A 14,742-nucleotide genomic window follows, 5' to 3' on the forward strand; every position below is an offset into this window, starting at 1 on the left:
GGCTGCCTACAGGTGTTGAAAACCTATCCCCTCTAACTCCCACCATGCCCTGCCTCTCACACCTGTATTGCAGATCATTATGAGATTCCCAGACAGCCCCGCAGCACTGGAGACCCACCCACCCCATTCCCCACCCCAGCATCCTCTGTAGTTTCAACACGCTTCCTTCTTTGATGTCTAGCTAGCTCCTTCCTGGTTGTACCCTAGTGATGCCCAGATTAGAGGCCCATATCCTGGCCAGGATCTGCCCAGGATGGGAGAGGAACAGAGTTACTCTTCCCTGGTCCTCACATTGAGGTGTAGGAATGTAAGCTCCCAGTGGCCGAGTGACTCAGATCAGGACAAACACAGCGTGAGCCACCCTCGCAGCAGCAGGCCTGATTCAAGAAACGCAGCAAAAGGCAAAAGTTAAAATTAACCTGCTTCAGTACCAGTGTGAGTTTTCACCCCAGTGCCATGCGAACCCCTATTTCTGTGACCCAGGAAATGGAAACAGCCTATTCTTATTTCAGCATTCCAGGTGGGTCTCTGTCCAGCAAGTGTCCCCATAGCCTCAAAGGACAGCCCGAGCTCCTTAGGCAGCCCACACCCTAGAGCCCATTTCTGAAATAAGTCAAGGCATTCAAATCCTCCAGCAGCTGCAGACCCACCCACCCTTTGTGGGCGAGCTCAGACTCTAGATAGGGGTGGAGGCAGCTTGGGGGACCATACTAAATGGGCATACAGTTCCTGTGAGTGAAGAGAGAGGCAGATTCCCGGGATGCCAGGCCACTCCCACCAGGATCCAAATCTGCCTTCCTTCCCACATTAAGACTCTGCAAGGCTACAGGAGACTGGATCCCTTGGGCTTAGTCTGCCTTTATGCCTCCCAAATCATCAGAGTGCCCAGACCTGTCCAGCACTGTCCAGTTCTCAGGTTTCTGGGCCCTTCACCTTCACATCCCACTGGAGTCCTTGATTTGGCCCTGGGGTTCTAGAAGGAACCATTGGTAGGGAAGTAGTCATAGATGCACAGCAAGTCTACAGCGAGAGGAGAGGAGACAGAACTGGCTTGCACACTCCACGTGGCTCTGTAGCCAAGGCCACACCAGCCATGGCTTCCATGGAGGCTTTGTTCTTCAGCCTTAGCTCTGTGTTGATGGAGCCTCTTGCAATCCAAGAATGAACTCAAATCTAGAGAAGGCGAGTGACTGGGCCAAGGTCTTGCAACAGCTGGGGACACCTTGAGGGCTTAAAGCCAGGCTCACACATACACACCCTGCCCCATGCTAGCTCCCTGGAGGCTGTGTGGCTTGTTGCTCTGTAGCATAGGGCCATACTCAGTCTAGCCTGCTCCAATTGCATGAAGGCTCTCTATTGCCCAACCCCCCTCCCCCCACATCCCTACTCCTAATACTGAGTTCTCCCAGCAGTGCTTTCTTCTGTCTGCTCATCTGTCTGCCACCCTCTCCTGCTTCAGCAGTAACTCTGTGTCACCTTCCAGGTGACTCATGTGGGCCACCAGTCCTGCACCACACCTCTGCCACGGCCTGTAGCTCATCTCTTCTCTCAGAAGCTTGCACTCTACCCACAGTACCCAAGGCACGAAGACCTGGACTCAGGGAATGTTCCTATTGGTGCTGTCACTGTCTTGACTGCTCAGACGCAGCCCTCCAGCCCCTCAGCCCCGACTTTTGTCCCCAGACACATAGACTCTTCCTTATTACCAGATGCCTGTCTGAATTCGTCATCCTGTTCACTGACAGGGATGCACTTCATCCAGTCGCCCTTTCTTACCCCTTAGATCTCAGACCCAGTGTTATCATCTCCCAGAGGCCTTTGCTGAGTGCCCACAGAGTCACTATTTAATCTCGCTCCCCTGCTTATTTTGAGCACAGCCCTGACTTCTTATAACAGTCTCATTGTAAGGGCCAGACTAGTTGAATTTAAATCTGGCCTTACTGCTTATTAACTGTGAATCCTTAGGCAAGCTCTATAGGCTCTGGGTGCCCCCACTTCCTTATATATAAAATAGGGTCGATAACAGATGGGTAATAAAGACTGAGTTAATGAACATTAGGGCTCATACAGTGTCTGGCATGGCAGGCTTCGGGGACAATCCTTAGCATCCCTTTTACTTCCTTGTTTACTGCCTGGCCTCTTCCTGTATGCAAGCTATGACATGATGGGGACCATTTATGGCTTTCAGTTCTCCATCCCCTGTGTCTACCAGAATCCTAGAGAGAAAGGGAGTTGGTCCAATATTGGTTGGTTGGTTGGAAGGGAGAAAGATAGATGATAGGTGGATGGTAGATGATGCATAGATGAGTAGCTGGATGGTTGGTGAGTGGATAGGTGATGGATGGAGGGGTTGGAATGATGCATGGTTGGATGGATGGACATATGGATGGATGAGTGGATGGATGGACAGATGGATGGATGGATGAGTGGTTGGATGGATGAAATGTACATGGGTCACCAGCACTTGTCCTCATGGTCATATCTTTCTACCTTTCCTTTCTCATTCCAAGTAACAGATTTCACTGTTGAGCCTCATCTACAACCAGCTATATACCCACTGAAACATCAACAGTGTAAAACTGAGCTACATAAAAAACCAATACCTGACTAGGAGCCTAGGAACAGCTTAATGAGTATTGGTGGTTGAAGGAGAACTTCAGTGGGGAAGGAAGATCCAGTAAGGAAAGGATAGTGGGCACCTGACACAGTACAGCGAATGGGATCTGAGGAAGCCCTGGGCTCCTGTGGAGCTGTTGCTATGTGTGTGGGGCAGGATGATGGGGGCACTACCCAGGGTGGTGCTATCTATCTCAGGCATGATGCTCTCTGAGCACAGTGCTGTGCAGTAGGTGACAAGAACAGAAGATCTTCTGCACAGGTGAGTTGAAAGAATTTTGTGGGCCTGAAAGTCTGGTTAGGAAGTCATAGGTGAACACTGAGGCTCCAGATACACGGGATAGCATGTACAGTTTAAGGCCCCTTAGTATGTTTAGTGGAAGGATAGACCGGGGCGGGGTGGGCAGGCCAGGAGTGAGGGCAGTGGGTAGCGGTGCAGCTTCAGAACCACATTATACAAGGCCCATTCTTGCTAAATGCTCGGAGCTCACAGGCAGTTCCACTGTGGGTGGGATAGAGGACTCCGCCCTTACCTGCACCAGATTCCAGCCTTGGAGGGACTCAGCGATGATAGATGTGACAGATGGACAGACGCCTCCAAACACCATCAAATGGTTAGGTCCGTACTTTATTGCATCATAGAAGGCTTTCAATCCCTTCGCATTGTCACACTGGGGAGAAATACAGAAAGAGAGCAAAGCCAAATTAGACACAGGTTCTCCTGGGGCAAAGCCCCATAGCAAGGTCATACAGCCAGCCTGTCGAAACCTTTAGTCCTCAGTTTGCCCCAGAGTGGAGCCTCTCCACACAGCCCAAAGCCCGGGCCCTGAGCTTAGGGAAGTTTTGGTACTGCATCCCAGACCCTCTCAAAGCACCCTGAAAACCCAGTCCCTCAGCCTTCTGCTTTGCACACACATGGAGGAAAGCCACACATCCAAGCCTCCTTTCGGTAGGCATTTACATTTTTTAAAAAGATGGCACCACACTCTGGCTATTGTGAAAACAGACCAGGACAAGTGTTGGCAGGACGTGAAGAGACTAAGCTTTGCACACGGTCAGTGGTGATTTAAGACAGTTACATTGAAGAAAGCAGCATGCCCAAAAAAGTCAAGGAAGAATTACCATATGGTACAATAGCTCGTCTTCCAGATGGAAAACGTAAAGAACTGAGAGCGAGGACTCATGTCCAGAGCAGTACCAGTCACAACAGCCCAAATGCAGAAACGCCCCAAAGCCCACCAACAAATGAAGGAACAAGCAAACTGTTGTATGCACATACAGAGGAATATTATTCAGCCCTAAAGAGGAAAGAAATTCTGATGCATGATACAACCAAATTAATAGTAAAAAGCAGGAAAAGGACGGTTATCTGATGTGGCCACATTGGAAAGAGGGAGGAAGGATCAGCGACCTCTAGTTCATCTTCAGAGTCCTGAAGTGAGATTGAAGGTTTAATAGGGGACTGGGGATATGTATGTCTAAGCAGTCTGGTCAAGGTGTAGTCTCACCCACCATTGACCTATCATTGTCTGGGCTTCCAGCTCACCTTGCAAGGTGGTCTAACAAGTTGCTAGAATTGTGGAATCTATTTTCTGGACAGGCTCTTCCTCTAGCTACTACCAAGCTCAGTCTTTTTCTCTTCCGAGCATGAGGCTCCTGGAAGGAGTCCCATTACTTTGGAGTCCATCATTCAATAGGCTGATAGTCAGCTTGAAGAACAAGAATGTCTCTTTAAAATCCCTTCTTAATTTCTGACAGTCCAGTTACTGCATGCTTCCACTAGTGTGAAGCACCTCGAGAGTGGACATATTCATAGAGGCAGGAGCTACAATTGTGGTTGTCCCGGACATAGAGCGTAGGAAGGGTGATGGATCACAATGGGTTGAGGGCTTAAATGCGAGGCTATGGCAAAGGTCTGGAGGCTGGGGGTGGGATGCTGTGACAGTGTGAATGCGTCTAATGTCACTGGAAGGGTGTTTAAAATGGTAACTTGATGTGATGCACACGTGATGGCAGGTGGGGGAAGAGAAAGAATTCAGCGGCAAATGCTCCCTACTCTGTGCTGAGCCCAGAGCTGGTTCCCGAAGGCCTAACTCTGGCCAGGACTAGAGAGAAAGCCTGACCAAGGGAGCACATGGGGGGGGGGGGCACTCCAATGAGGAAGTGACAAGAGGGCAAATGTGCCTGAGTGGCAGGAATCCTGATGGCTCACCCTCCTTTTCTGCCTCTCCCTCCCAGCCACTGGTCAGCTCTCCATGAACAGAGGACCCGCCTCCCAGCCTGGAGCTCCACACAGCACTGCAGCAACTCAGTGTCCTCTGAAAAACATCGATTCTTCTTCTCATCCGCCTGCCTTCCCTGCTCTGAAAGGTGAGAGAGCTATCAGAATGCACATCTCAAAAGGAGGGAAAATAAACCTCTCCCCATGGCAGTGGGCCCTATGCACATGGCTTAAGAACACTGGCTGTTCTTTCAAAAGACCAAGGTTCAATTCCCAGCAACCACACAGCAGCTCACCACCATCTGTAACTCCAGTTTCAGGGGATCCAACACTGTCCTCTGGCCTCCACAGGCACCAGGCATGCACACGGTATAGAGATATACATGTAGACAAAATACCCATACATAAAAATATTTTTAAAAATGTTTTTTTAAAGAGAACACTTGTCGATAAGAAAATCATTGAAAATGAGTGAGTGGTATCAGCTGTTGAGACCTGTAAAGACCTGTAAAGATCTGGGCCACGGGCTAGAGAGTTGTCTCAGTGGTTAAGAGCATTGTCTGCTCTTCCAAAGGACCCAGGTTTAATTCCCAGCACCCACAGACAACTCACAACTGTCTGTAACTCCATGATCTGACACCCTCACCAATGCACATAAATTTAAAAATTAAATAAAAATATTTTTTTAAAAAAGATCTGGGCCACAGTTGACTGGCGAGCATCCATCCATCTAGCCAGATGACCCTCCAGCAGGGCAGATAGAAAGCACTCAGGTACCAGCAGAAAGAACTACGGCACCATTTGTCTGTGGTAATGTGGAAAAGGCTGGGGTAATGGTCTTAACTGTTCTTCACCGTGAGAGCCCTGCTTCCAGGGATGTCTGACTTCTCTCCCACCCCGACACCCCACCTGCTCACCCCAGCCTCCTTTAAATGCCTAAAACTAAAAGTGTCACCTTTCTGCCTCTGGGTTAATGTGCTCACTACTTCCTTTGCCAGAAGGACATTTCCAGCTCACCTGAAAATCAGACCTCCTGACCAATGGTATTAGCCCTAGTCACTGTCTAAACAGGTATGTCCAGCTGGTGACTCTGAGATCCCACACGACCCACGGTGGCTATAAAGGAAGCCTAACATTAAATCATAGGCTTGCTTAACAACATTATGAGATTGCTTGTGACTTCTTGGGGAAAGTGGTTCTGAGGGTGAACTTTTAAATGATATCATGTTGCTGTATCAAAGGTTGGCCTCTACCAAACACTTGATTTTATTTTTACTTTTATTTATTTATTATTGTAGGTTTTTGTTTTGTTTTTGAGACAGGGTTTCTCTGTGTAGCCTTAGCTGTCCTGGACTTGCTTTGTAGACCAGGCTGGCCTCGAACTCACAGAGATCCACCTGCCTCTGTCTCCCTGAGTGCTAGGATCACAAGCATATGCCCCACACCCGGCCATTATTTTATTTTTGTCTGTCTGTCTGTCTGTTGATCAGAGGGCATGAACTTTCCATTCGTTTCCCCATCATCTGCTCGTGGCTCCAGTCTGGATTCTATGAGGACAGGGTAACTGCTGGGGCACCCATGCCTCTCCCCACAGCTTCCTGTTTACACCTTTCCCCTTTATCCTTTTGCAGTATTGGGAGTTGTACCAAGGGCTTTGCACACGCGAGGTAAGTGCTGTACCATGGAGCCACACCATGGCCCTCTTTTAGTTTTTGCATTCAGCTAGGGTTTCCCTAAGTTGCCCAAGCTGACCTTGAAACAGCTCTGCTTCAGCCCCCTGAGAGGAGTTGCTGGGAGGATGGGCCAGTACTGCCACAGCCAGCCTGTCACCCTCTGTGTGTGCACTATCCTCATCTTCCTTCTTCACATTTACCCACATTGTCCCCATAAGTGGCCATTATAGGGACAAGAGAAGGTGTTTGCATCTTCCCTGGACTACCCTATACAGAAGCTCTGGCCTCAGACCTCAAAGGCCATGAGTTGGGCACCATGGGATGCCTAGTGTGGTGGACAGCACTTAGGGCCAGATCCACCCACAGGATCAGAGAGAGCTAAGTGGGTGCTCTGAAAGAGCAACAGATGGTGCCGCATCAGAACGAAGAGTCAGCAGCAAGCGGGGCGGGGGAGGCTAGCTCTTTATCCCAAACTGCATTCCCCCTCCCTGGCTGACTGAAGAGGCCTCTTGAGGGAGGCAAGGAGGACCTGCAGTGCCACACTGGGGAGTTTGAACTGTAACCTGTAGAAAGCTGAGTGAATTCAACTTTCGCATCCTAATTTGATTTTGGAGCTGGAGATGTAACTCAGCTGGCAGAGTCCTTGCTTGGGTCCAAGCCACGGCACTGCATTAGCTGGGTGTGGTGGAGCACATCTGTAATCCAGTTGTACCTGCGGACTTGCTACATAGTGAGTTTCGGGCCAGTCTGGGGTCCACAAAACCTGATGATAGATAGATAGAAGTGAATTGCATGAATTGGGGGGGGGGCAGTCAAGAAAAAAGAGGGAAGAGAGAGAGAGAGGGAGGATGTTAGGCAATGCTGGAGAAGAAAGCACCCCATTTGTGATTTGGGGTTCTGCCCTAAGTACCCCACTCGGCAGATGAGGGTGCCTCACCCTCCACAGAACAGGACTGTGTAAACACAGCAGCTCAGGGCTCATCTATCTGCCCTGATTTCCTGAGCCATTTCCAGTTTGAATACACACATCTGAAAGGAATTTTCTTGTTTTCTCATCTAACAACGATCATAATGCAAGATCTATCGTCAGAGCTGCATGGAAACAATATTAGGGACAATGAGCTTTTTTATACTTGTTTGCTTAGCAACATCCCCCATCTGCCCAAGATGCTGTATTAGCATCAGGGCTGGCTGCTCCCAAACACACACGGCCCCCAGCATGATCAACTCACAAATCTTGGCACAACTGTCAACTCCTTGCTGGAGCTCGAAGAGTCTCCCAAGGTGGCCAAATATTTGCCCGACTCAATTTTTACCAGACTAGGAATGGCAGGAAGAGTTTCGGCCCCAAAGACCTTCACTCTATGACGTTACTCCCAGGAATGTCATTTCCTGGCAAAATGGATTTTGCCCTTGTAATTGAGGCACTAATTAGCCGACCTTAAATTAAGATCTGTGTGGGCTCACCGTAGACCTTAACAGCAGAGATCTTTGGCTGGGAGCATCAGGGAGACTAGAGATTGAAAGTGTGGCAGGGCCTTCTTATGCCAGTGTGGCTTAAAGATGAAGAGGGCAATGTGGTAAGGAGAGGAGGGCTTGGCCATACAATGGCAAGAGCCTCAATCCCGGGCCTAGAGAGATGGCTCAGCAGTTGAAAGTGCTTACTGCTCAAGAAGAGGACCCACGTTCAGTTCCCAATATCACACTGGGTGGCTCAGAACTGTCTGTAACGCCAATGCCCTCTTTTGGCTTCAATGGACACAAGGCACGCGTGCGTGTGCGCGTGCGCACACACACACAGAGGAATTCATACATACACACAGAATTTTTAAAAACTTAAAAAAAAATTGGATTCTGCCAGGAACCCAAATTAGCATAAAAGCAGACCTTCTCCAGTCAGGCCTGGGTTAGTCACCAGCCTGGAGTCATATCTGTTGGTGAAAAAGAGGTAAAGAGGTACCAAGACCCCAAATTTATAGTCTGTTCGGGCAATTTAGCCTGTCTCAAACTAGCCAAAGAAAAAGGTAAAGAGCTGAGGATTTAGTGCAGGCCGTACAGTACTTTCCTAGCAAGTGCAAGGCCAAAAATTCAGCCCTTAGTACAACCAAAATAAATAAGGACTCAGATCTGTGATGCCTTAGAAAGCCCCTGGCACAGGGCTGCACAGAGCTATGCTGTGCCTGCAGGTCTGGCACAGATCTGTGAGGCAGCCAGTTGAGCTTGGTTTAAACCACAACATCTGTGGTGATCTGTTGCAGTAATAACAAGAAGCTAATGCCTTCAAGTCGAATGAGAAAAGCAAGGTTGTGTAGTGCATTTTCCTCCATTGAAAGAACTAGCATCAGATGCATAGGTTGGGTCCTTTCCTGGTCCATACTGTGCTGACCAGTTTTCTCCTATAAAATGATGGACAATGGGGAGGTTCTGTTTCTGATCTGCTGATATGGCAAAATAAAAGTCCCTGTGCCCTACTTATTCTTTCGTCCCCTGGTCCACTGCTTTGTGTGTGGATCCGGGTACAACGGTGATGTAATCTGTCCTCCTCCTCGGTTTGGAAGGAAGCTGAGGACTGGACAGGAGGGGCTTTCCTCTTTCTTGCTAGGATTGGAAGGGAAGTTTGGATTCCCAGTTTGGAGGTTTCTAATAATTAGTGAAGTTGGCAAGAGAAGGCAAAAGCTAAGTGTTCCGGAAAGACCGTTTCCTTCAAACAGTGCTGCAAGCCTGGACCTCCTCTGTGTCAGAGCCTAAGGCATGAGGAACTCCGGCCTGTTCCTTCCCTAACAGGACTGCTAAAAGCTACACAAAAGAACCCATCCTTTCCTTTCATCTTTCTCTCTGAGTGTAATGGAGCATAATTTGTATACGTGTGTGTGTGTGTGTGTGTGTGTGTGTGTGTGTGTGTGTGTGTATGTATGTGTGTGTACGCCACATGTTGACATCTGCCTTTGTTCCATTTCTCTCTGTGCTGGTTAGTTTTTGTCACCTTGACACAAACCAGAGACATCTGGGAGGAGGGATGCTCCTCTGGGGAATAGCCTCCATCAGATTGGCCCATAGGCACATCTGCAGGGCGTTTCCTGACTGCTAACTGATAGAGGAGGGCCTAGCCCACTGTGGGCAGTGCCAAGCCTGAGCAGGCGGTCCTGGGTTGTGTGAAGAAAGTAGAAAACTGTAAGCCTGGGAGCTAAGCAGTGAGCAGCATTCCTCCATGGCCTGCTTCTGGTCCTGCCTCCAGGTGCCTGCCTTGAGTTCCTGCCTTGGATCCCTTGGGTGATGGCCCAGAACACGTGAAACAGACTAATCCTTTCCTCCACAGGTTGCTTTTGCTAAGGATGTCTATCAGAAACAGGAAAGCAACTAGGATATGCCCTAAGAGCCTCTTGTTAAACATGGAGCTCACCAGTAAGTTCGACTGGCTGCCCAGTGAACTCCAGAGACCCACCTGTCCGTCTCTGCCCAGCCCTCTCTCCCAGCACTATTGTTACAGACACACGCCATCACACCAAGCTTTTAAATGAATGGATGCTCACAGGTCCTTAGGCTTGCATAGCCAGTACCTCTCTGACCGAGCTACTCCCAACTCTCTTTTTTTCTCTTCAGAAACCTCTATTATTATCGGGGTGTAGGGATATAGCACGCCATGGCACATATGTGGAGGTCAGAGGATGATTTGTAGTGTCAGTTCTATTTTTCTATCTTTATGTGGGTTCTGGGACTTGAACTCAGCACTTTGGGCTTAGTGGAAAGCGCCTTTACCCAGTGAGTCATCCTGTTGGCCTTCTCCTTTGTTTGTTTGTTTGTTTGTTTGTTTGTGAGTAAGTCTCACTAGATAGCATAATCTGGCATGGATTTCCATATGTGTCCCTGGCTGGCATCAACCCAACCTTGATCCTCCTATACGTTGGAATTATCGGCTTGTACCACCAGGCTCAGCTATCTATCTATCTATTTTAACACTACCTCCCCTAACACAAATTTCTGGTCTTGAATCTTCTTAGCTGTCATTTATTATCCCAAGAAGGTAGACTTTCCAGCTGACCACAGCTGGACCAGCTTGAGGCGTCAGCCTCATCCCAGCAGGGGCCAATTGAAAAGCAGCCGTGGGCTCCCTCCTTTTACTGGAGCCAGGATCTCCCCAGGTTTGTTGCACATAAAACAGAGCTGTCCTTGGGTGGAATGAGCTCTGAACCCCCTCTGCACCCTGAGCCAGCATCTGAGTCTGCGCTACACACAGCATGAGCCACCACAAATCCATGCGCTAAAAGCAATCGATGTTTGAAGCTCGGGAAAGAGAGGGTCCCAGAGGCCTCAGAAGTGTATCGTGGACAAAGCGGCTGAGTGCACACCAGCACGACTCACCAACAGGTCACCCGCTGAGTATCAGTTTGCTTGATGGCCAGTTCACTGAAACATGGGAGACTTCTCCAAGCAATACCCGAGGGAAGCCTTGTGGCCGTGTCCCTAGACACACTTCACAGATTTGTCTTTCCAGCTCGGGTGGAAGGAAGTCTCACATTTCCATCCTTCCTTTAAGGCTGCACTTGGAGTTGGTTCCCGAAGTGCTGTTGATTGTCATCCCCACACAGGGACTGCCTCGGCTGCAGAAGCCAGGAAAATGCTGGACGCTTTTAGATATCCTCCTTATGGCATTTGTCTGACAGCTGTTGGTGAGCTGTTCACTGGACCAAACAATCATCCTGAGAAGTTACACAGCAAGATGTCCTTTAGCCATTTGACTTTTGATAGATTGCTCTCGGAGCCCTAGGAGGGGGCTCTGGAGTTCTGGAAGCAGGTGGGTTTTATAAGGGTCTCCTCTCCCTGCAACTTCCGCACTAGGCTGTCCTCCGTTCACCTCAAGAGGGCATCCTGAGTGTTGGCTTGGTCACCGCCTGACCAGCGTACAGGAAGCAGACCCACCACTTATTGATAACTCACACTGCCACACACAGCTGGAAGCAAGCCCCCTGCCCCGCGTCCTGCCAACGGTCACTACCTGTACATTCCAATGCACTGTTTTGGCACCAACACCTTCTCCTACCCAGTGAGAACCTGTCACAAGGAAATCACTGGCACACACAGACTCTTAAATTTTAGCACTTATAAATGGGAATAGATCCAAAGGCTGGGAAAATCTTTTTTTTTTTTTTTTAATGAATAAAGTAAGACTCCAGAATGAGTTCCATTTTCATTTAAATCTCACTTCTAAAGAATTAAACTACTTCTTTGACTTGAGAATTTCAAGGAAAATGATGCTGAGAGTGAAAATGTTTTTAAAAATAAAAATGCCAAAAAAAAAAAAAAGTCAGAGTTGATAATGATCCATTGGAAACTGAGAATTGCTCCCCACCCCACAGAATGTTAGACTGGAAGGAGCCATTAAAAGCTAATGTGTCTAACCTGCTTTTGGGTTACAGAGCCCTGTTTACCTCCCCCACCAGGAGCAGCCAGGATCTGCTAGTGTCCCTCCAGGGCCAGGGTCTCAGCTCTGCTTCTGACAAAGTTCTTCTTTAGGTTGGCCTGGAAACCACTGTTTCGTTTGCATTTTCCATCCCAAAGTCCCATAAAGGACCAGATGGTGAGCATCTTAGTCTTCAATGGGCCTGAGCAGCGCCTCATTTCCACCCTGGGAGTAAGAACAGCCGCAGATAACACATGAAGGGAGTGGGGGGGCGGGGGGCTGTGAGCCGATAAAACTTTATTTTTAAAGGCTGCAGCAGCTGGATATGGCCCAGGAGCCACATTTTGTTCACCCCAGCTCTGTAGCCTCATTGAACAAGCATGGTTCTCAACCTCAGGAGAGGCCCCCAGGTACCTCAACTCAGCCTGTGTTACTCGGAGATTCCTTCAGGCTAAACCACCCTTGGGGTCTCTGATCACCCCGTATGGATGCTTCTGACTGTGGTTGGTCCCTGGGCAGGCTTTGGAGCACAAGTGTTTGGGAGTTGGGGAGCCTACAGTGGTCTCCCAAATACCTGACAGAAAACAATACTAGCTGCGGGTGTGATGGCTCATGCCCGCAATCCCAGCATTCCACACTTAAGCTATATAACAGGACCCTATCTAAAACTCTGAACCAAAGCAAAGGCAAACCAAAAGGAACACCGGCTACCCTCACCCTCACCACGTGTTAGGCTCAGTCCTGAGAACCGTAAGTGACTTTATGCCTTATAGGGACGTCCTAATGTCAGTCCTGTTTTCATTTCCATTTTACAGGTAGAGAAGCTGAGGCTCCCAAAGGTAAAATAATTTACTCAAGGTCGCATAGATGACAAGAATTCAGTCCGGGCAATGTGATTTCAGAACACTTTCATTTTAAATAAACATTCCTGGGCCAGTGATATGGCTCAGCAGGTAAAGGCACTTGATATGCAAGCCTGGCAGCCTGAGTTCAAATCCTGGAGCACACAGTATGAGGAGAGAACTGACTCCCCAAAGTTGTCCTCTGACCTCCACACGAGCACTATAGCACACATGCACCACTACTCTTACACACACACACACACACACACACACACACACACACACACACACACACACACGTAAAATAAAAAAAATTAAAAATAATTTCTAGTTATGAAATAAAATTTACCCAATTTAGGCTGAGCCCTCTCCAACCCCTGTGTACACCCTTTTTCACCCAAGGGAGCCCTCGGCCTGAACCTGACCCGGACTTATCCCTACTCATCTTTATGTTTTGTGTGTATACCTTTCCTCAACTCTGCTTAGCTTTGTAAGTGGGATCACTCTGTGCATTCCAGAAGCAGGCCCTTCTGGCTTAACATTGTTTTTTGAGGCAATTTGGGGGGGAACGAATTTATTTTAGCTAGACGTTAACAGGTTACAATCAGTATCCAGGGAGGCCAAGACAGGAGTTTGAAGTAAAGGCCATGGGCCCACCTGCCTAGGGCTTGCACCACCCGCAGAGGGCTTGGCGCTCTCCCATCAATTAGCATCTAAGAAAAAAAACGCCTCCTTGGACTTGGCTCCAGGCCAACCTGATGTACATGATCCCTCGGCTGAGGTTTCCTCTTCCTGGGTGATGCTAACTATGACACTTGGGTCATTCCAGTGTGCTTTGGCTGTTCTAAGCGAGATAGCTTGATGGCTTTCCACACATAGCTCCTGGCAAGTGTGCAGTGTTCTCCACCACACACGACTGGAAATGGAACTGTTGACTCATAGGGTGTGCCCCACTCTCTCAGTGAGCCATCGACACGCCCCGCAGAAGTCGTTGAGACGCCTCGCAGCTACACCCCCGCTGGCTTCCAATTTTGCCAGTCTTGTGGGTATCTGCTGTCTCGTTTCGATTCATGTGGCGCTGATCACTAGAGAAGTGAAGCCATCCTCCCGTGTGTTTATGGGCTGTCTGAGCTTCCTCTTTCACACTGGCGGCTTCGCCCAGATTTTTATTGGGTTGTTTGTCTTTCCCCCATTGATTTGCTCAGAGCCCTCCCAGCCACATCGCCAACCCGAAGGAAACGTCGCCTATGCTGCGATTGACTTCTGCTAGCGTTGCTCAGGCCGCTGCCTTGCCCTGGGTCACGTGGGACCCGCAGTCAGGAAAGGCTACATCTTTCTTGGTGGCAGGGTAGAGAGAAACTAGTCGACAGAGTCCAGCTGATCAAAAGATAAGTGAAAGCGTAAACCTGAGGCATGGGGGCTGTGGAAGGTAGTGATGGCGAGAGCTGGACCCGCTGGACCCGCTCATCAGGAGGAGAAGGCACTGTGGAAATGGACACGTGAAAGGGCGGAGACAGGAACAGAATTGGAAGTGGATTCATTTCCCTCTCTGCCAAAGGAGGCCGTCAATCGATACCGTCTAAAACTGAAAAGTGGACTTGAAAAGCTGCAAGTCTAACCTTACTGCTTTCCAGATTCTTCCGAGGCTCTCCGAGAGCAAAGCAGTGCAGGCAAAATCACCTAATTCCCTCTTTATTGCACGTCTTTCTTCTTGGACCTGCAAATGGAGAAGCAGCAACCCCATGTTGCAAATTCTTTTTGTCCCTGTCTGTACTTACTGTACATGCATAGAGAGATGTCAAGAACGGCAGTCATGGGTGCTAAACATAGCAAGATTTGGGGTGACTTTCCTCTTAACTTTCTTCTTGCTGTTTTTTTGTTTTGTTTTGTTTGCATTTTTTTCAAAAAAAAAAAAAAAAAAAAAAAAAAAAGCACCTATTACTTTTATATAGACCAAAGTCTTTTTGCCCTCCTTTGAGACAGGGTCTTAAT

General features: G+C 48.7%; 1 protein-coding gene across 1 annotated transcript in view; it reads right to left on the reverse strand.

Moving 5' to 3' along the window:
• Nucleotides 1–14,742, reverse strand: part of Gabbr2 (gamma-aminobutyric acid type B receptor subunit 2) — a 330,548-nt gene that overhangs the window by 204,230 nt on the left and 111,576 nt on the right. Inside the window, exon 2 of the mRNA XM_051161797.1 lies at nucleotides 3,150–3,287. Coding sequence (XP_051017754.1) covers nucleotides 3,150–3,287 — 138 coding nt within the window. The remainder of the gene's footprint in view (nucleotides 1–3,149; nucleotides 3,288–14,742) is intronic.

Source organism: Acomys russatus, chromosome 2 (genome assembly GCF_903995435.1).
Source record: "Acomys russatus chromosome 2, mAcoRus1.1, whole genome shotgun sequence".
NCBI lineage: Eukaryota > Metazoa > Chordata > Mammalia > Rodentia > Muridae > Acomys > Acomys russatus.